Here is a 22,061-nt window from a genome sequence, read left to right as displayed (position 1 = left end):
CTCTGGCTCTGAAAGGAAAAACCACAGTAGGAGCTCCTGAGGTTATTAAAATAGAATTAAGTGGTAGCTGGAATAAAATAGAATTAAGTGGTAGGTGGAATAACCAGTCACTAAGGGCAATTTTCAATAAAACTGGAGCAGACAGTTTTTATTTAAATTTGATTTATTTTTAAGTTCAAATGCTTTAAAAAGAGATTATTTCCTATTTATTTCCCATTCCTACCTCATCGCTTCTGACCAAAAGTTTCTAGTGTCAAGAATGGTGCTGGCTGGCTATTGGTACTCAGTTTGTTATTGTTGTTCAGTCACCAAGTCGTGTCTGACTCTTTTGATCCCATGGACTGCAGCACGCCAGGCTCCCCTGTCCTTCACTATCTCCCAGAGTTTGTTCAAACTCATGTCCATTGAGTCGGGGATGCTATCTAACCATCTCATGCCACCCCCTGCTCCTTTTGCCTTCAATCTTTCCCAGCATCATGGTTTTTTCCAATGAGTTGGTTCTTCACATCAGGTGGCCAAAGTGTTGGAGCTTCTACCTTAGCATTAGCCCTTCCAGTGAATATTCAGGGTTGATTTTCTTTGGGATTGACTAGTTTGACCTCTTTGCCATCCAAAGGATTCTCTAGAGTCTTCTCCAAAACCATAATTAGAAAGCATGGGCCATAAGTGCCCAACCTTCTTTATGGTCCAACTCTCACATCTGTACATTGACTACTGGAAAAACCATAGTTTTGACTATATGGACTTTTGTCAGCAAAGTGATGTCTCTGCTTTTTAAGGACTGTCTAGGTTTGGTACTCAATAAATATTTACTAAATGACTGAATGGATGAATGAAAATATATCAAACTTATTACCAGTAGGCAGTATTTCTCAAATAATATTAATAATGATTTGTGTCATCTAATTGAAGATGCTCCTTCACATTTGTGATTTTAACTCTGAGTCTTATAGCTAATACATTAGCTAATATATGATTATAATACACTATTATTTTATTCAATCATAAGATTAAATATATATGCATAACTATATATTATGTACATTAAATGCATATGTATAAGTGAATCACTTTGCTATATACCTAAAACTAATACAACACTGTTAATCAACTATGTTCCAATATAAAAAAATTTTTTTAAATGTAAGCAAGAGATTAAAGAGCTCAGATTAGGTAACATAATTGGCAAGTAGCAAATGCTATGACTTCCCTGGTGGCTCAGTGGTAACGAATCCACCTGTTAATGCAGGAGACAAGGGTTTGATCCCTGGGTCAGGAAGATACCCTGGAGAAAGAAATGGCAATCCACTCCAGTATTCTTGCCTAGGAAATCCCATGGACAGAGGAGCCTAGTGGGCTACAGTCCATGGAGTCTCAAAAGATTCAGACATGACTTAGCTACTAAACAACAACAACAAATAAATGGTACTGGACACTGAGTATGTTCTCCTTACAACAGGGCTTCAGAGCTTCCTACAAAGTTGCAGAAGGCACTGTTTTGCAAGGGATCCTGGTCGAGATATTTGGAGTCATTTCCATTCATTCTTCCCCTCTGTGTCTGCATCTGCTGCTCTTCCACATGACTTGGTTTCTGTCTATTGGTAGTGCCTGGGCAGCCTTTAGCAGGCTGTTTTCTTTTCTTTGTATTGTGGGAAAATCAACGTAACAGAGAATTACCATTTTAACCATTTTTTCAGTCCACAGTTCATTGTATACTGCTGTGCAACCATCACCACCATCCTTGTGCAGAAATTTTTCATTATCACAAACAGAAACTCTATCCATTGGGACGTTCCCAACTCCCTCCTTCTCCTCGCCCCCGGCAACCACTATTCTAATTTCTGTCTCTATGCTTTTGACTATCTAGGGACCTCATACAAGTGGAATCATGCAGTAGGAGTTGTCTTCTTAAATCTGGATTATTTCACTTATCCTAACGCCTTTCAAGTTTATCCATGTTGTAACGGGTGTCAGAGTTTCCTTCCTTTTTAAGGCTGAATGTGTGTAGACCACAGGTTTATCCATTCATCCTCAATGGATGCTTGGGTTTAAACAAGAAAAGGGGAAAGGGGGTTTCAAGGAAGACACTGGAAGGAAAGAATGACAACCTTGGGGAGATGACCACTCCAATTACTCACAACAAATCCTCCTATGACTCAAAGGCTAAAAACAACAATCATCATTAATTATCTCACGGCTTCTTTGTGTGATCACTCAAAACAGGGAACAGCAGGGGCAATTAGTCTCTGCTTCAAAGTGTCTGGGATCTAAGCTGCAAGATCCAAAGGTGTGACTGGCACAAGGGGATCTGCTTTGAAAGTGGCTCCCCCACATGGCAGGCAAGTTGGTTCCTCTCCACGCTGAGCTCTACCTGTATGCTTAAGAGCCTTAGGATGTTGAACTGGTCACAAAGGCAGCTCTGATTCAGTGTGGGAGATGCCATGGAAAGGTGTGGGGTCGTCTTGGACACCAGCTATGCAAACTTTATTACTGTTGTTTAGTTGCTAAGTTGTGTCCAACCCTGTGGGACACATAGCTACAGACACATAGCTACAGACCCTATGGACTGTAGCTCACCAGGCTCCTCTGCCCATGGGATTTCCCAGGCAAGAATATGGGAGTGGGTTGCCATTTCCTTCTCCAGGGAATCTTTCCCAACCAGGGATCAAACCTGAGTCTCCTGCACTGGCAAGTGGATTCTTTATCACTGAGCCACAAGGGAAGCCTATGCAAACCTTATTGCTGTTCATTATATAAAGCATGCTAACCATCTGGAGCGGAGAAGGCAATGGCACCCCACTCCAGTACTCTTGCGTGGAAAATCCCATAGAAGGAGGCGCCTGGTAGGCTGCAGCCCATGGGGTTGCTGAGGGTCGGACACAACTGAGCGGCTTCACTTTCACTTTTCACTTTCATGCATTGGAGAAGGAAGTGGCAACCTACTCCAGTGTTCTTGCCTGGAGAATCCCAGGGACGGGGGAGCCTGGTGGGCTGCCATCTATGGGGTCGCCCAGAGTTGGACATAACTGAAGTGACTTAGCGCAGCAGCAGCAGCAGCAGCAGCAACCATTTGGAGATTTCTCAGGAATGATTAATATTTTAGAATATTGCTGCTTTGAAAAATTGAATATATTCAGAAGGAATGTATAATTCTAGTCAGTCAGCAGATACCTTCAAAACTGTAAATACATGCACCCCAGTGCTCACAGTGGAACTACTGACAACAGCGGAGACGTGGAAGCAACCTAAGTGTCCAGTGACAGATGAATGGATAGAGAAGATGAGGTATATACACAGTGGGATATTATTCAACCCTAAAAAAGAATGAAATAATGCCATTTGCAGCAGCAGAGACAGACCTGCAGATTATCATATTAAGTCAGACAAAGATAAATGTCATACGATATCACTTATATGTGGAATATAAAAAATGATATAAAGTTAAATTACTTACAAAACAGAAATAGACTCACAGACATAGCAAACAAACTTATAGTTGCTGCTGCTGCTGCTAAGTCGCTTCAGTCTTTCCCATCAGGCTTTCCCATCCCTGGGATTCTCCAGGCAAGAACAATGGAGTGGGTTGCCATTTCCTCCTCCAATGCATTAAAGTGAAAGTGAAAGTGAAGTCACTCAGTCACGTCCGACTCTTTGCGACCCCATGGACTGCAGCCTACCAGGCTCCTGCGTCCATGGGATTTTCCAGGCAAGAGTACTGGAGTGGGGTGCCATTGCCTTCTCCGAAACTTACGGTTACTGAATAGGAAAAGGGGCAAAGGATAAACTGGAATTTAGGATTACCAAATACAGACTACTATCTATAAAACAGATAAACAACAGGAACCTCCTGTATAGCACAGGGAACTACAATATATTCAATATCTTGTAATAACGTATTTTTAATATCTTGAAAAGAATCTGGAAAAGAATATATATGTGTGTATATATATACATACACACATACATGCTTCCCAGGTGGTGCTAATGGTAAAGAATCTGACTGCCAATGTAGAAGATGCAAGAGACCCAGGATCGATCCCTGGGTCGGGAAGATCCCCAGGAGGAGGGCTTGGCAACTCACTCAAGTGTTCTTGCCTGGAGAATCCCATGGACAGAGGAGCCGGGCAGGCTACAGGCTACAGAGGGTCACAAAAAGTGGCAACAGTGACTGAGCACACATGCATACATATATAGCTCTCTATATATACAAAATGCATAACTAAATCACTTTGCTGTACACCTAAAGCATTATAAATCAACTACGCTTCAATAAAAAAATTACAGTTAAAAATAAACCAGTGTTTGTGCTTAGTCACTCAGTCATATCCGACTCTTTGCAACCCCATGGACTGAACCCCACCAGGCTCCTCTGTCCATGGGGATTCTCCAGGCAAGAATACTGAAGTGAGTTGCACAGTCAAAGAAAATAAGGTAAAAGTCCAGGGTTTCTTTTTCACATTCATTAGGATATTAGGGAGGATCTTAGGTTAATTTTACATTACCTCCTGGTTCAGAGGAATTATTTCTGCTACACTGTGACTTTTAAGACAGTGGTTTCTAAACATTTGTCTGAAACCAATTTTGATTTTTTTCCGTAAAGTTACCTTTATGCAACTGAAAAGACTGTCCAGTATTCCAAGGTTATTTCCTACCTACCTTTCCTGTGTGTTAAGAAGTGGCTGCAGTAGACTATTTGCAAAGGAAAGCCCCACCACCCTGGGCTGGCACCCACCTGCTTTTGGAATGCAATTAGTGTTCGCATTCCAAAAACACTGGAATCTCTGTGCCTTGTTTCAGTCTTGCGGTCCCCGCCCCCCCCCCACCCCACCCCTGCCCTGCAGGGTGGTGTTCACTATAGCATCTGTCAGTATAGAGCACCTGAGGGCAGAGAGAAGTCCTCACTTCAGGGGTCTCTATGCAAACACAATGTAGATTTTTGCCATTAGCAGTGTTCTTGCTTGGAGAATCCCAGGGACAGAGGAGCCCGGTAGGAGGCCGTCTATGGGGTCGCACAGTCAGACACACTGAAGCGACTTAGCAGCAGCAGCAGCAGCATACACAACCAGAGTTTTCTTGGTGTGTTGGCTTCAGTTTTAAAGAGGCTTCTAAAACTGGTGGCCCATGGTACAAAATTTTTTAAAAATTCAAAAAATTAAAAAAAACAGGCATTGAAAAAGCAAAGCACATAATGAAATGCCCCTAGAGAACCAAAAAGGTAAAACAACATAAAAAGTGAGGATACTGTCTCATCTCAGTCTATGAGATCCTTCCAGTATATAAAACATTCTGTGTTGCTAGAATGCTGCACACTGGATTTGCCAACAAATGTTTTCTTTTTCTGTCTTCCTTCTACTCATCTTTCTATTCTTAACAGAATTAAGTGGATGCTAGAACACACTGGGTTCAGGAAACCAGTTAAGGTAGCTGAACATGATTCTTCAGTAGATGAAAAAAGTTAAGCTACCAGATTTGTAATGTATCATGAACAATGAAAATATCACTTCAAAGTACACTTTTCTTACTATAAAATGCTAATTTTCCCTCTATAGATGTCAGTGCCTCCAAATTAATGAGCACTATTAGCTGCAAAACATCTCAAGAAGCAACGGAAATTAATTTCCATTAGTCACAAACGGACAGTCAACTACCACCTGCTTTATAAGACAATGTTTTGAATGCTTCATTTTTGTCCTCAATTACATGTTCAAAGTCAGATGGTGAAAAAAAGTGACTTAAGATATCCAGAAAAATATTAAAACTGGTTTGCACGTGAAATGACCAAAGGGGATTTCAGATTTTCCACTGCAATGGGATAAACAGGGAGGTTATGAGGATGGTGTGACTGAGGTGGGTTTTCCATAGTCACCAGGTTTCCCTGGTGACTCAGATGGTAAAGAATCTGCCTGCTGTGTGGGAGACCCGGCCTCCATTTCTGGGTCAGAAAGATCCCCTGGATAAGGAAATAGCAACCCATTCCAGTATTCTTGCATGCAGAATTCCACAGACAGAGAATCCTGGAAGGCTACAGTCCGTGGGGTTGGAAAGAATCAAACACACTTAGTAATGAACATTCACTTGCACTTTCCACAGTTAGAGCAGCATAAGTTGAATAACAAAGGGAATTCATTTCTTTAAGATGGTTAAGGTCTCTAAGAAGAATTTCTCTAAGAAGATTTCAAAAGGTTGAGCATAAAGATGTGAATGCTGATTAAACATAATACCTAGACAAACAGCCAGGTGGTGCTTCCCAATATTCCCATAGCTACTGGGATGAACTGAAATTTCTGTAAGGAAAGCAAATCTTGAGTTTCTCTAGTTTTGTCAATTTATATTTCACATGGACTTAAAAGAATGGAACACATTCAGAATGACTTTTTCTAAAGTGGGAAAACAAAAGCAAAACACAAGGGCTGGGAAAGCAGACTGATGGATAAATAGATAAGAAGCAAAATCAATGCATCATTACTGTGTGTCTTTTGTTCCATTAATAATCATGTGTTTGTATAAGTTTTGCAAAACTTATCTCTGGGTAAATGTGTGCAGAGCTAATTAGCAAATAGATTACATATATATTTTGCTGTTTAGTCACTAAATCCGACTCTTTTGTGACTCCGTGGACTGTATCCTGCCAGGTTCATTTGTCCATGGAATTCTCCAGGCAAGAATACTGGAGTGGGTTCCCATGCCCTCTTCCAGGGGATCTTGCCAACCCAGGATCAAACCTGTGTCTCCTGCATTGGCAGGCAGATTCTTTACCGATAAGCCATCAGTGAAGTCCTATGTATACACACAAGTACATGTATGTGTGCATATTTACACACTATCTATGCATCTTTATATACATAATCTATGTTGCATATATGTAGATGCCATTTTCCTTAATAAAGCCAAATCTAGGACTGTCAAGGTTCCCCCTATAGGAAGATAGTCCTTTATGAATTAACCAAGTGAGCCAGAAGTCACTCCGAATTTCCTTGGTTTCTCTTTTTCCTGCTTCCCACTTGTGGGAACTAACCTCAGGGAAAGGGGGATGCTGCGGTCCATTTTTATGTTATTCATTACTAGACTCAAAGAACTTTCCTTTGATTCCTTCTGAAGCATAAATCCTTCTTTTGATTCCTTCAAACCTCCTCCTAGAGCTAAAAAGAACCAAATGGAAAGTGAAAGGGGCGCACTCAGACAGGAAATAAAGGCAGTGACCCCCAAACAGAGCACTGGGATTTAGGAGCATCCATTCTGGGTAAGACTCTCTAACTCTCCATGAGATTCTGGGGAAAAAGGCTTTCTCATTTTTAGGTTCTCAGCTTGTTTCTAAGGGGCACCATTTTTAATATTCACACTCCTTTTGGGCTCAAATAAACTGATTTCTTCCACAGTGATGATGGAGAGAGATTCACTTCTTCTTTTTCACCTCCAGCTTAACTTTCTGCTTCATCCTAAGTGATTGGCAAAAGAATGACTTCATCTGCAAGACCCTACCCTTTCTTCAGCATGTGAGAAGTCGCTTCAGCTGTGTCCAACACTTTGCGACCCCATGGACCACAGCCTGCCAGGATCCTCTGTCCATGGGATTCTCCAGGCAAGAATACTGGAGTGGGTTGAGGCTTCCTCCTCCAGGGGATCTTCCTAAGCCAGATCGCTTATGTCTCCTGCAGTGGGAGGTGGGTTCTTTACCACTAGAGCCACCTGTTCTGCTCAGCTCAGTCATGTCCTACTTGTTGTCACCCCACGAACTGCAGCACGCCAGGCTTCCCTGTTCATCACCAACTCCTAGAGCTTGCTCAAACTCATGTCCATCGAGTTGGTGATGCCATCCAATGATCTCATCCTCTGTTGTCCCCTTCTCATGGCTTCAATCTTTCCCAGCATCAGGGGAAGTCCCCCTTTTAGCACCAGAATATCTAAATTCAGCAGGTAACACAGGAACCTGGTTATCAGTGAAAAAACAGATTAACCTCGAAGCAGGAAGTAACATGAATTACAAACTCAAGTCATACACTGAGAGTATAGTAAAATCATTGCAAACTAATTATTTCCTTTACTTAGGAATTCAACAGGACATCCCTTTAAACCATCAATTATCCTTACTAAGATGGACTGGAATGGGTGAATTTAACTCAGATGACCATTATATCTACTACTGTGGGCAGGAATCCCTTAGAAGAAATGGAGTAGCCATCATAGTCAACAAAAGAGTCCAAAATGCAGTACTTGGATGCAATCTCAGAAAGGACAGAATGATCTCTGTTCATTTCCAAGGCAACCATTCAATATCACAGTAATTCAAGTCTATGCCCCGACCAGTAACGCTGAAGAAGCTGAAGTTGAACTGTTCTATGAAGACCTACAAGACCTTCTAGAACTAACACCCCAAAAAGATGTCCTTTTCATTATAGGGGACTGGAATGCAAAAGTAGGAAGTCAAGAAACACCTGGAGTAACAGGCAAATTTGGCCTTGGAGTACAGAATGAAGCAGGGCAAAGGCTAATAGAGTTTTGCCAAGAGAACACACTGGTCATAGCAAACACCCTCTCCCAACAACACAAGAGAAGACTCTACACATGGACATCACCAGAAGGTCAACACCGAAATCAGATTGATCATATTCTTTGCAGCCTAAGATGGAGAAGCTCTATACAGTCAGCAAAAACGAGACTGGGAGCTGATTGTGGCTCGGATTATGAACTCCTTATTGCCAAATTCGGGCTTCCCTGGTGACTCAGAGGTTAAAAGCGTCTGCCTGCAATGCGGGAGACCTGGGTTCGATCCCTGGGTCGGGAAGATCCCCTGGAGAAGGAAATGGCAACTCACTCAAGTATTCTTGCCAGGAGAATCCCATGGATGGAGCAGCCTGGTGGGCTACAGTCCATGGGGTTGCAAAGAGTCGGACACGACTGAGCGACTTCACTTCACTTCACATTGCCAAATTCAGACTGAAATTAAAGACAGTGGAGAAAACCACTACACCATTCAGGTATGACCCAAAATAAACCCCTTATGACTATACAGTGGAAGTGAGAAATAGATTTAAGGGTCTAGATCTGATAGACAGAGTGCCTATGGATGGAGGTTCATGACATTGTACAGGAGACAGGAATCAAGACTATCCCCAAGAAAAAGAAATGCAAAAAAGCAAAATGGCTGTCTGAGGAGCCCTTACAAATAGCTGTGAAAAGGAAGGAAGTGAAAAGTAAAAGAATAAAGGAAAGATATACCAATTTGAATGCAGAGTTCCAAAGAATAGCAAGGAGAGATAAGAAAGCCTTCCTCAGCGATCAATGCAAAGAAATAGAGGAAAACAACAGAATGGGAAAGACTAGCGATCTCTTCAAGAAAATTAGAGATACCAAGGGAACATTTCATGCAAAGATGGGCTCAATAAAGGACAGAAATGGTAGGGACCTAACAGAAGCAGAAAATATTAAGAAGAGGTGGCAAGAATACACAGAACTGTACAAAAAAGATCTTTACAACCCAAATAATCACAATGGTGTGATCACTCACATAGAGCCAGACATCCTGGAATGTAAAGTCAAGTGGGCCTTAGGAAGCATCACTACAAAGCTAGTGGAGGTGATGGAATTCCAGTTGAGCTATTTCAAATCCTGAAAGATGATGCTGTGAAAGTGCCACACTCAATATGCTGGCAAATTTGAAAAACTCAGCAGTGGCCACAGGACTGGAAAAGGTCAGTTTTCATTCCAATCCCAAAGAAAGGCAATGCCAAAGAATGCTCAAACTACCGCACAATTGCACTCATCTCATATGCTAGTAAAGTAATGCTTAGAATTCTCCAAGCCAGGCTTCAGCAATACATGAACCGTGAACTTCCAGATGTTCAAGCTGGTTTTAGAAAAGGCAGAGGAACCAGAGATCAAATTGCCAACATTCAATGGTCATCGAAAAAGCAAGAGAGTTCCAGAAAAACATCTATTTGTGCTTTATTGACTATGGCAAAGTCTTTGACTGTGTGGATCACAATAAACTGTAGAAAATTCTGAAAGAGATGGGAATACCAGACCACCTGACCTGCCTCTTGAGAAACCTGTATGCAGGTCAGGAAGCAACAGTCAGAATTGGACATGGAACAACAGACTGGTTTGAAATAGGTAAAGGAGTACGTCAAGGCTGTATATTGTCATCCTGCTTATTTAATTTATAGGCAGAGTACATCATGAGAAATGCTGGGCTGGAAGAAGCAAAAGCTGGAATCAAGATTGCCGGGAGAAATATCAATAACCTTAGACATGAAGATGATACCACCCTTATGGCAGAAAGTGAAGAAGAACTAAAGAGCCTCTTGATGAAAGTGAAAAAGGAGAGTGAAAAAGTTGGCTTAAAGCTCAACATTCAGAAAACTAAGATCATGGCATCCGATCCCATCACTTCATGGCAAATAGATGGGGAAACAGTGGAAACAGTAGCTGACTTTATTTTTCTGGGCTCCAAAATCAGTGCAGATGGTGATTGCTGCTGCTGCTGCTGCTAAGTCACTTCAGTCGTGTCCGACTCTGTGTGACCCCATAGACGGCAGCCACCAGGCTCCCCCATCCCTGGGATTCTCCAGGCAAGAACACTGGAGTGGGTTGCCATTTCCTTCTCCAATGCAGGAAAAGTGAAAAGTGAAAGTGAAGTCGCTCAGTCGTGTCTGACTCTTCGAGACCCCATGGACTGCAGCCTACCAGGCTCCTCCGTCCATAGGATTTTCCAGGCAAGAGTACTGGAGTGGGGTGCCATTGCCTTCTCCGAATTAAAAGACGCTTGCTCCTTGGAAGGAAAGTTATGACCAACCTAGACAGCATATTAAAGGCAGAGACATTACTTTGCCAAAAAAGTTCCATCCAGTCAAGGCTATGGTTTTTCCAGTGGTCATGTATGGATGTGAGAGTTGGACTGTGAAGAAAGCTTAGTGCCAAAGAATTGATGCTTTTGAACTGTGGTGTTGGAGAAGACTCTTGAGAGTCCCTTGGACTGCAAGGAGATCCAACCAGTCCATCCTGAAGTAAATCAGTCCTGGGTGTTCATTGGAAGGACTGATGCTGAAGCTGAAACTCCAATACTCTGGCCACCTGATGTGAAGGGCTGACTCTTTGGAAAAGACCCTGATGCTGGGAAAGATTGAGGGCAGGAGGAGAAGGGCAAGACAGAGGATGAGATGGCTGGATGGCTCACTGACTCGATGGACGTGGGATTGGGAGGACTCCGGGAGTTGGTGATGGACAGGAAAGCCTGGCGTGCTGCTGTTCATGGGGTTACAAAGAGCCAGACATGACTGAGCGACTGAACTGCACTGAACTATCCTTATTTTGATGTTATCATTGTACTTATCATTACAGGGGACCTTAAAATTAAGACTCAAGATGCTTGACATTTCATAGAGGTCTGACTTCTAGGGAGCTGAGGTCCTCTGTTGCTGGATGGTGTCAGCAAAGTTCATCTCACCTATAAACCTACCTGGTAAAGATTTCATGGTAATTTAACCACTGAATGCAAGTTTCCAGTTGTTTTGAATCAGGAAAGTGAAAGTGTTAGTCGCTCAGGCATGTCCGACTCATGTGACCCCATAGAGTATTGCCTGCCAGTGTACTCTGTCCCAGGGAATTTTCAAGGCAAAAATACTGGAGTGGCTTGCCATGCCCTCCTCCAACTCAGGGATCTTCTAAACTCAGGGATCAAACCTGGGTCTCCCGCACTGTGGGCAGACTGTTTACCATCTGAGCCAGCAGGGAAGCCCATTGAATCAGAGGGAAAAATACTACCTCAGTTCCTGGGACAGGGAGTGAGAGTAGTTGGTTTTAAGCGGAGGGGTTAAAGGCAAGTTCTGGAAAGTCTGCATTAGGATATATGATGGACACACAGGTAAAACATTAGAGACACAGGTTAAGTGAGCAAAGGCAAACAGGCCTGGCTTCATTATGGAGACCAAACCTAGAACTACCACGGCCACCTCCAGAGAGAATAGGCAGGGCAGAAGGAATTCTACTGGAAGGAGAGGGAGGGTGCACAGTAGCTTTTGCTCCTGTGATGGGGTCTAGAGAGCCTGGACTTGGCTTTTTGCCCCAAATGAAGCAGGGAAGTCCAGAATGCACACGGCCCACTTTACAGGGACTTGAGTTTCTCGGGCTCTTCTGCACTGCTGGGGGCTTGGCTAGTAGATGGGGACCCCAAGGAGGCTCTTGGACCAGGTGTGAGCTACAGGTTCATCTACTGAACAGAGGGTAGAGCCTGTTTTACGAAAAGCATGTGGACTGAGGGGAAGAACTGGCTGGCTGTCAAGAGGAAAGTCTGCAAACCAAAAAAACACAAAACAGATTTCTACTGTCACAACTTCTGAGGATCAGCTAACGATTCATTAACCAACTAGTTAGGACCCCAGGTAGAGTGACTCATCACCTTTGACTATCTGTGATCCATCACTCTTACTTCTGGGATGTGGTTGAGGTCTCTGTGCCGGAACCCACTCTGGTACAAATGAGATTCATGTTGATGTATGGCAAAACCAATACAACATTGTAAAATAATTAACCTCCAATTAAAATAAATAAATTTATATTAAAAAATAAAAAAAAAGAAAGAAATGAGTCACTATTCCAGAAATGCAGTTGTTCACTCCTACTAGTGATGCTGAAGACAGAGGGCAAAATGAGTAATCTGGGCTCCTGGAAAATCAATACGCGCACAGACAAGTATTGTGTGTAAACTGTACTTTTCCTTTTAACTGATAAAAGGAATCCTGAAAAGCAGGCTTTCGCAAAACAAACAAAATCCTTTCTGCAGGGACATCTTCTCTTTCATCTTCTGATTGTGTGTCCTGGCCAGGAGGGCCCGGTCTCAACGTGCCCTCGCTCCTTGCGCCCTCACTGGCCTCTGCTCCCGCCTCACTAGTCCCTTCCCTTCCCTGGTCCCTTAGCAGGGCATCCCCCAGGATCTGCACCTTGGCCTTTCCCACCAGACTGCTCATGGCCTCTCTGCCTTCATCACTTTCTCCATGTCTCTGACTGCCAAGGGCCATTCTCAGCTCTAAACCTTGGTGCCCCTGATGGCAGGAGCTGAGGTGCCAGCAGAGAGGCAGTGGTGGTAACAATGGGCGCTTCCCTAAGCCAGGAAATGTCCCAAAGACCTCAAGGTCTTAACATATTTCACCTTACGACTTTATCAGGAAGGTGCTTTTATGATTTCTGTTTTAAATACATTGACACCAAGGGCAGGGCAGGTGAACATCACACCCGGAGTCATGACTGGCTAAGAGTCCTTTCCCCCATGTATTGGATGCCCTTTATAACCCAGACCTCCTCTCCTCCTCCCATGGGAGGGGAGAGCAGGCAGACTGCCCAAGATCACCGCCTGGGGTCAGAGGGGAGAACGTGCGCATCTCTACTTAACCGATATAACCAAACAAAACACAGCAGTTCAGAACTATCATATTTCCTCTACACACTGGTGCTGGCCTCTCACTGGGCCCACATTTCAGATGACGGTGTATTTTTTACTGGAAGTCACAACATACCAAGAATGACAGGGAGCACTGCAGACAGTGACTACAGCCATGGAATTAAAAGATGCTTGCTGCTTGGAAGAAAAGCTATGACACACCTAGACAGCATATTAAAAAGCAACAAAGGTCCGCATAGTCAAAGCTATGGTTTGCCAACAGAGGTCTGCATAGTCAAAGCTATGGTTCTTCCAGTAGTCATGTATGGATGTGAGAAGTGGACCATAAAGAAGGCTGAATGCTGAAGAATTGATGCGTTTGAACTGTGGTGCTGGAGAAGACTCTTGACAATTCCTTGGACAGCAAGGAGATCAAACCAGGCAGTCCTAAAGGAAATCAACCCTGAATATTCATTAGCAGGACTGATGCTGAAGCTGAAGCTCCGATACCTTGGCCACTTGGTGTGAATAACCAACTCACTGGCAAAGAACACTGATGCTGGAGTTTGCTCAGATTCCTGCCCATTGAGTCCGTGATGCTATCTAACCATTTATATATAGTTTTTGTAGTAATCCTTCCTAAGGACCACTTGACTTCACACTCCAGGATGTCTGGCTCTAGGTGAGTGATACCATCATGGTTATTCTGGTCATTAAGACCTTTTCTGTATGGTTCTTCTGTGTATTTTTGCCACCTCTTCTTAATCTCTTCTGCTTCTGTTTGGCCCTTACCATTTCTGTCCTTTATCATGCCCATCCTTGCATGAAATGTTCCCTTGACATCTCCAGTTTTTTGAGGAGATCTCTAGTCTTTCCCATTCTATTGCTTTCCTCTAATTCTCTGCATCATTCATTTAAGATGGTGTTCTTATCTCTCCTTGCTATTCTCTAGAACTCTGCATTCAGTTGGGCGTATCTTTCCCTTTCTCCTTGCCTTTCACTTCTTTCCTCAGCTATCTGTGAAGCCGCCTCGGACAACCATTTTGCCTTCTTGCATTTCTTTTTCTTTGGGATAGTTTTGGTTACTGCCTCCTGTATGATATTAACAACTTCCATCCATAGTTCTTCAGGCACTCTATCCACCAGACCTAATTCCTTGACTCTATTGTTACTTCCACTGAATAATCATAAGGGATTTTATTTAGGTCATAGAGTAATTGCCCTCTACTCTTCCCCAGTTGCATAATGGACATCTTCCAACCTGGGGGAGGCTTATCTTCCAGTGTCATATCTTTTTGTCTTTTCATACTGGTCATGAACCATCCCTTTCATGAATCACAGCCTTGTTGTTGTGAAGGGGCTTGCATAACTCAGTGAAGCTATGAGCCACCAGGGAAACTGCAACCTAGATTTTCGTGATGATATTAATGGGGCTTCCCAGGTGGCTTAGCTGTAAAGAATCCACCTGCCAAAGTAGAAGACGTGGGTTTGATCACAGAAGGCAATAGCAACCTACTCCAATACTCTTGCCTGGGAAATCCCATGGACAGAGGAGTCTGGGGGGTTGCAGTCCATGGGACCAGAAAAGAGTTGGACATGACTTAGTGACTAAACAACAACAATGATATTTATAAGCAGTATTTCTTAATAATATCTACTAATATAACATCCAATAATAATTTTAGTAAGACACTAGGTAATTCTTTAAAAGTTCATCAGATCAGATCAGATCAGATCAGTCGCTCAGTCGTGTCCGACTCTTTGCGACCCCATGAATCGCAGCATGCCAGGCCTCCCTGTCCATCACCAACTCCCGGAGTTCACTGAGACTCACGTCCATCGAGTCAGTGATGCCATCCAGCCATCTCATCCTCTGTCGTCCGCTTCTCCTCCTACCCTCAATCTTTGCCAGCATCAGAGTCTTTTCCAATGAGTCAACTTAAAAGTTCATAGTTTAAGATTATTGGTCAAATACTGTGGCTTGAAGCAAAACATGGAGAACAAGTCTGACAGAGCCAACTGAAAGTCCAGTTGCTAATCTGGGCTCAAATTCAGCATCAAGGATGTGTCACTGTATTTATTTATCTGTTACAATGAATAACAAAAAGAATATAGAGTTTCACTGTGAATCATGTTTGCAAAATGTTAGAATCCTTTATCATGTTTGAAAAACTGCTTTTGAGATGGTATACATCAAGGATTACAATACCCTGAAACAGGATTAATCAAACTTGATTAAAAGATGCTATTCATGATGCAGCCTACACATTCAGCTATGTCAGTAAATGTATTAGCCGTAACTTTTTCTTCTTTCATGGAGAAGAGTATTTGTAACACCATCAGTATGCCAGGTACATGAGTTTTGCTTTTTTTCTGGTTATTTCATCAATCACATTTTCAAAATAAAGATGCTATGAATGATCACTTCCAATGTTACTGAGTCCTTTCATATAAGTTCATTTTAAGATTTATATGACCTACATGTTTAAAAACAACATATATTAAACTCAATATTTGGCATAGCACCAACAACATAGTAGCTGTGATGATACTTAAGAAATTCACATTTTATGGAAGACAATATGCAATTAACATATAGTTCTCAGCATAGGCTGCTATGAAGTAAATATTATATAAAAACTTTTTTCAAAGTGATTGCTGACTTAAGGAAATCAAATTCTATCACCTCTTTTTATAAAAGTTTTTTGTGCATTTTTTTGTTGGAATACACAAGAGCAGTTAAAAGTGGAAAGTCCAAAGTTTCGCTCCAATCTATATGATTCAGCTAAGCAAGCTTAAAAAAGCCAACCATTTAGAATGAATCCTTTCATAGTCTATGACTTAGAAAAATTCTTCTAAAAATTAAAAAAGAATATACATATATAATTTCATATATATATAAATATATATATAAACTGAAGCACTTTGCTGAACAAGTGAAACTAACATTGTAAATTAACTATATTTGAATTAAAAAAAATAAAATAGCCTAAATATATACATACACATAAGTCATCAAAACACCAAAAGGAAAATAAAAGATAACAGGAAGCTTCTGGTTTCAAGTCTAATGACTGAATTGGGGCTGTCTTGATTTCAAATTCCTATTTTGAAATAGAAAGTTTGCTTCAAAATTCCTCATTGAAACTCGTTAATAGAAAAAAGACAATGGTCTGCAATAAGATGAATAAGTCATATATTAGAAAAGAAAGAAAAAGAAAACAAAGCAAAGACCATACATGCTGTAAGCAATTATCAGACAGACCAGACCTATTTAGACAATTTGTATCAATACCTTCATTCCTTCATTCACTCCTACACACAGCAAACTGGAGCTTTCCCTCATCCTCCAAGAAAACCATAAAAGACGGTATGCAATTTCCATTTCCTTTTTATAAATATAAATGTCCATGCAAATATGTGCCTAAGAGTGTGGAGTCTAGCCTGCATATACATGGGTCAATTTTTCCAATTCTCCACTTATTTAAGGCACAAAATGTGTGGATATCAGTTTTCTCCCACAAAGGAGAATTACATCAAAGACATAAGGAAAAGTGCTTTGAGAATTGTAACGTGCTCCAAAAATATGTTTGCAATGGTAAAGAGGCTTACATGGTTGGCTATTTAATTATACATAAAAAACTAACACACTGTCTCCAAAAATGTATAAAAGTTAGAAAGAAGCCTAAAAGCTGGAAAAGTTTAAATCATAAATTATAATGCTGAGATAAACTATTCTGAACCCCAGACATAAGAGATATTGGTTCTAGTAACACTCACTTAGGAAGGACCAAAGTTCATTCTTCAAAAGAAGATGCAAAAATGCTATCATAAAAGAAGCATTAGATTGTGGACTACAGTTTTAGATTTGGGATGTCTCAATTAAATCTGAACATTCTGCTGCTGCTGCTGCTAAGTTACTTCAGTCGTGTCCGACTCTGCGCGACCCCATAGACGGCAGCCCACCAGACTCCCCCGTCCCTGGGACTCTCCAGGTAAGAACACTGGAGTGGGTTGCCATTTCCTTCTCCAATGCATGAAAGTGAAAAGGGAAAGTGAAGTCGCTCAGTCATGTCCGACTCTTAGCGACCCCATGTACTGCAGCCCACCAGGCTCCTCCGTCTGTGGGATTTTCCAGGCAAGAGTACTGGAGTGGGCTGCCATTACCTTCTCTGTGAACATTCTGACACATTCCTTTATTTAAAAAAAAAAAAAAAACTCTATAAGAAAGGCATTATGTATTTTATGTACTCATTTCACATGATGCCAGGTTATTAGTTCTCTTTACATGAAGCCATAATTATTCAATTCTGGTTCTAGATCTGGTTCTGTTTCTTTTGCCTGTATCTGACCTTAGGTTGGTGGTACAATATTTTTTTTTCAGAATTGACATCTATTTAAAGCCAATGCTTTTAGCATTCTTTTTTAAATTTTTAAATGGAAGATAATTGCTTTACAGTGTTGTGTTGGTTTCTGCCATACAACAACACTAATCAGCCATAAATACATATATGTGTGTGTGTGTGTGTGTGTGTATATATATATATATATATATATTTCCTCTCTCCTGAGCCTCCATAACCCACCTCCATAACCCACCCCTCCAGGTCATCAGAGAACACCAGGCTAGGTTCCCCATGCTATACAGAAGCATCCCACCAGCTACCTTACACATGGTAGTGTATATATATGTCAATGCTATTCTCTCAAATCATCCCACCACCTCCTTCCCTCGCTGTGTCCACCAAGTAGGTTTTCTGCATCTGCATCTCCATTCCTGCCCTGGAAACAGGTTCATCAGTACCATTTTCTAGATTCCATGTGTGTGTGTGCTAAGTCGATTCAGTCATATTTGACTCTTTGTGACCCTATGGACTGCTGCCCACCACGCTCCTCTGTCCATGGGGAATCTCCACGCAAGAATACTGGAGTGGGTTGCCATTCCCTTCTCTAAGGGATCTTCCCAACCCGGCAATCAAAACCACATCTCTTAGGTTTCCTGCATCACAGGCAGGTTCTTTACCACTAGAGCCACCTGGGAAGGCCCCTAGATTCCTTATGTATGTGTGTGTGTTAGTTGCTCAGGCATGCCCGACTCTTTGAGATCCCATGAAGTGTACAGCCCACCAGGCTCCTCTGTCCATGGGATTCTCCAGGCAAGAATACCAGAGTGGGTTGCCATTCCCCTCTCCAGGGGATCTTGTCAACCCAGGGAGTGAACCCAGGTCTCCTGCACTGGAGGCAGAATCTTTACTGTGTGAGCCACCAGGGAAGCCCAGATTCCACACATATGAGTGAATATACAATATTTGTTTTTCTTTCTGACATTAGCATTCTTAAAAATAACATAGTATACTTGTAATTCATATAACACTGATTTGCCTATAAGTTTACTCCTACAAAGGATAAGTGGCCAATATACTCTTATTCACTCTCATTTCTTACACGTGTTTCTCTTTCTTGGTTTATAGTGGGCACTCATTAAATATATGTCACATAATCCATAACTTGAAAAGATGATAGTCTGATGATGATATGCTGAAAAATGAAAAAAGGCTATAAAAGGGACAGCAATATAAAATGAAAAGGATATGCCATTTAAAAGTGTAACACATTTAATACACAGTATGAAATAAAGAAGCTAAGTTGTAGTGAGAGAAACATAAATTTGGATTCCTATTAGGCCAAATTCCCCTCATATGAAAATTTAAAAACCTCTTCACTGAAGATTATATGCTTATCATCAATTTATATTTTAAATGTTAAATAAAGCACTGCCAATTCAATTATGTATTTTCCTATTTAGCATTTCCTAAAGAGTGTGCTACCGTTCTATTTCTACATGTTTTCAATAACATATTTAGAAAGAATATTTAAAAATAGAGAGCTTTGGAGAAGGGATAGATTGGGGGTTTTGCATCAGCAGATGCAAACTATTATATACAGGATGGATAAACAACAAGTTCCTACTATATGGCATAGAGAACTATATTCAATATAGTGTGATAAACCACAATGGAAAAGAATATAAAAAAGGATTATATACATATGTATAATTGAATCACTTTGCTATACAGCAGAAACTAACCTATTGTAAATGAACTATATCCCAGTACAGCAAAATTTAAAAATAAATAAATAGAGAGCATTGTGTTATCCGAAGAGCATTCTACCCACACTTGCCAAGAATACCAAAGGATTTAAGGCAAATTTCCAGACAAAGACGATAGAGATCCTTGTTTCGATTGAAAGCCTAGAGGAACAGGATGCTGAATAATGCAAATATAAGAATTTTTCTTATTTCTAGTAGTTAGCAGTGAACACTTACTATAATTCTCCTTTACAATGGAGGTTTTACCTCATACAATATTTACCTTAAGCCCTCCAAGCAGGCTTGAATTGTGCTAAAGAAGCTATCTTAAAGAATACCATAAAATGGTCCCATTCTGCGTTTTATGTATGTAGAGGTGATTTCTTTTTACAAAAGAATCTATGCAAACCCCTCAATATAGTACACTTGCATTGTGTGCTCTATCAGAGAAAATACCCGAAAATTCCTTGAGATGAATTTTAAGTATACCACCAGAATCAAGTCAGATGCCTGCTATAAAGACATATCAGGAACCTGACATATCTATAGTATTCACAGATGCAGATATATATTTATGGGGCTCTGCATAAATCAAATGCCTATGAATAAAACCTCATTTAACTCTATAGGAATTCAATTCCAATTTCAGAAGTAGAGCATCACTAAAGCCTTGGCCACTGTTGAAACAAGAAAGCAAAAAAAAAAATTCTCAATAATAACAACTTCTTTAATACATTATATTCAAATTTTTAATCAATGTTGAAAACAACTTCAGCCTGATGTTTATTTTCAGACACAAAAATGAAGGTAACAAAGGTTTTCTATATTTCCAAATTTTAGTGTAACCTGTATACCACTTTCCACTTATGCATGGAAACATACAAGGTGACAAAGTGTGCTTCTCCTGAGACAAGAAAATACCTAGACCACAGTGTCTGAAGTCAAACGATACAACCTCCATCCTGTGTTTCTACTGCACCACAGAAAGCTGTTCCAGATCTCACAACTAGCTGAAACCCTCAAGCACCTACAAATGTTCAGATCAAAAGATAGTCTTTGCTACTGAACCGCAGAAGGTACTAGAGATCCATGACCAACACCCATATTCCAAATCAAACAAGATGGTGAAAGTCAACCAAAGTCAACCCTTTCATCCTCAGCCAGAGATACGGATGCAATCAAGTGATGCAAAAACAAAAAACAATCATGCAGTCACAGGTCTGGTTGGAATACCTCTTTAGCAGCGATGGGGGGAGAGGAAAAGGTTGGTACCTACCTGGGATCTTTCTGAATGCTGTCGATGGATGGGGACCTGGCCAAGGTGCCTTCAGGGGGAAGGGCAGGGCCGGATTTGCTGTACGGAGACTCAACGGAAGGACAGTACTGCAGCTGTCGGTAGGGGTCCGCGTAGCTGGAGGCGGGGCCGGCGGCATAGCTGGCCCTCTGGAAGGTGGCTGCGGCGGCGCTCTGCGGGCCGTGCTGGCTGCCTGTGCGCTGCAAGGGGACGGAGTCGACACCGGGGGAGGACGGGGCTAGGGCAGGAAAGTAGGGACAGAGTAAAAAATTGAGGACCTGCTCACAGAAACGGTTCACCAGGTCTAGGCAGGGGGAAAATTACACACATAAAAAAAAACAAAAACAAAAAAACACAAGGGTTTGAAAGAATTAACAAAATTGTTACATTTGAACTAACGCATCCAATGCTATCCACTACAATGACAATTAGCATGCTATTCCGTTGGCCCAAAACTTCGTTGGGGTTTTTCCATTCCATCTTAGGGAAGAACCTGAACGAACTTTCAGGCCAACCCAATGTTTCAGGAACAACCCTTTCATCTCTAGGATGAAAATGCCTCTGTGATGTGTTTCCTGCTTACTGACTTCCAGGAAGAGGTCTGCTCATCTGACTCGTAAACTCTGTATGGAGCTAAAACCCAGAAGAAATGGAAGGGATATTTTCCAAGGACTCGTGGGCAGTGAGTTCTTCATTGTTTCAGCTGAGAAAATTCAGGCAGTGTTCGTTCAGGGGGTGATAGATTAATTTTACGAAGGGTGTGAAACATATTTAGTAATGTGGTTCATTTTTCCCAAATAAAAGAAAACAAGGAAAGTGAGGGGGCGTGTATCCGTGGGGGTGGAGGCGGACATGGGTCTGTAATTAGTGCTAGAGCATTAAATGCAGGACGGGACAGTTCTTGCAAAGTTCAACACCCACAAGACTTTTATATGTCTCTTTTTCAACTTGAGCTGTCGTACTAACAAATACACTTGGTGAAGGGTAGGCATGCCAGAGGCGATGAAGACCCACCCGACTGCAAGGCAGACAAAATAAGGTGCTGACTTGGCTTTTCCAGAAGTATTTGCATCTTTTCAATAACGCCTAAATTGTCGGAAGAAGATCTGACGCCAGTTTCTAAAATCGGTTTGACTATTTCCAAGCTGAATCTCAGCTTTTTGTTTCCTTCCTGGGTTCTCTGGAGTCCGTTTCCTATCATTATTTTTATCTGGTTCTCAAAAATACTTGAAATCTAAGATTTAGGTGACCTATACAATGAAAATAGAACCTTCCATATTAATAGAATATGATTTGTTAATAAC

The 22,061-nt window shown here is 41.5% G+C and overlaps 1 protein-coding gene across 1 annotated transcript in view; it reads right to left on the bottom strand.

Annotated features, from left to right (window-relative positions):
* Positions 1–22,061, bottom strand: part of CTNND2 (catenin delta 2) — a 1,122,555-nt gene that overhangs the window by 401,329 nt on the left and 699,165 nt on the right. The window contains exon 9 of the mRNA XM_055555147.1: positions 20,740–20,995. Within this exon, the coding sequence (XP_055411122.1) occupies positions 20,740–20,995 (256 nt within the window). The remainder of the gene's footprint in view (positions 1–20,739; positions 20,996–22,061) is intronic.

The sequence above is a fragment of the Bubalus kerabau genome, chromosome 18 (assembly GCF_029407905.1).
Source record: "Bubalus kerabau isolate K-KA32 ecotype Philippines breed swamp buffalo chromosome 18, PCC_UOA_SB_1v2, whole genome shotgun sequence".
In the NCBI taxonomy this organism is placed as follows: domain Eukaryota; kingdom Metazoa; phylum Chordata; class Mammalia; order Artiodactyla; family Bovidae; genus Bubalus; species Bubalus kerabau.
This window is presented reverse-complemented; position numbering and strand designations above follow the sequence as displayed.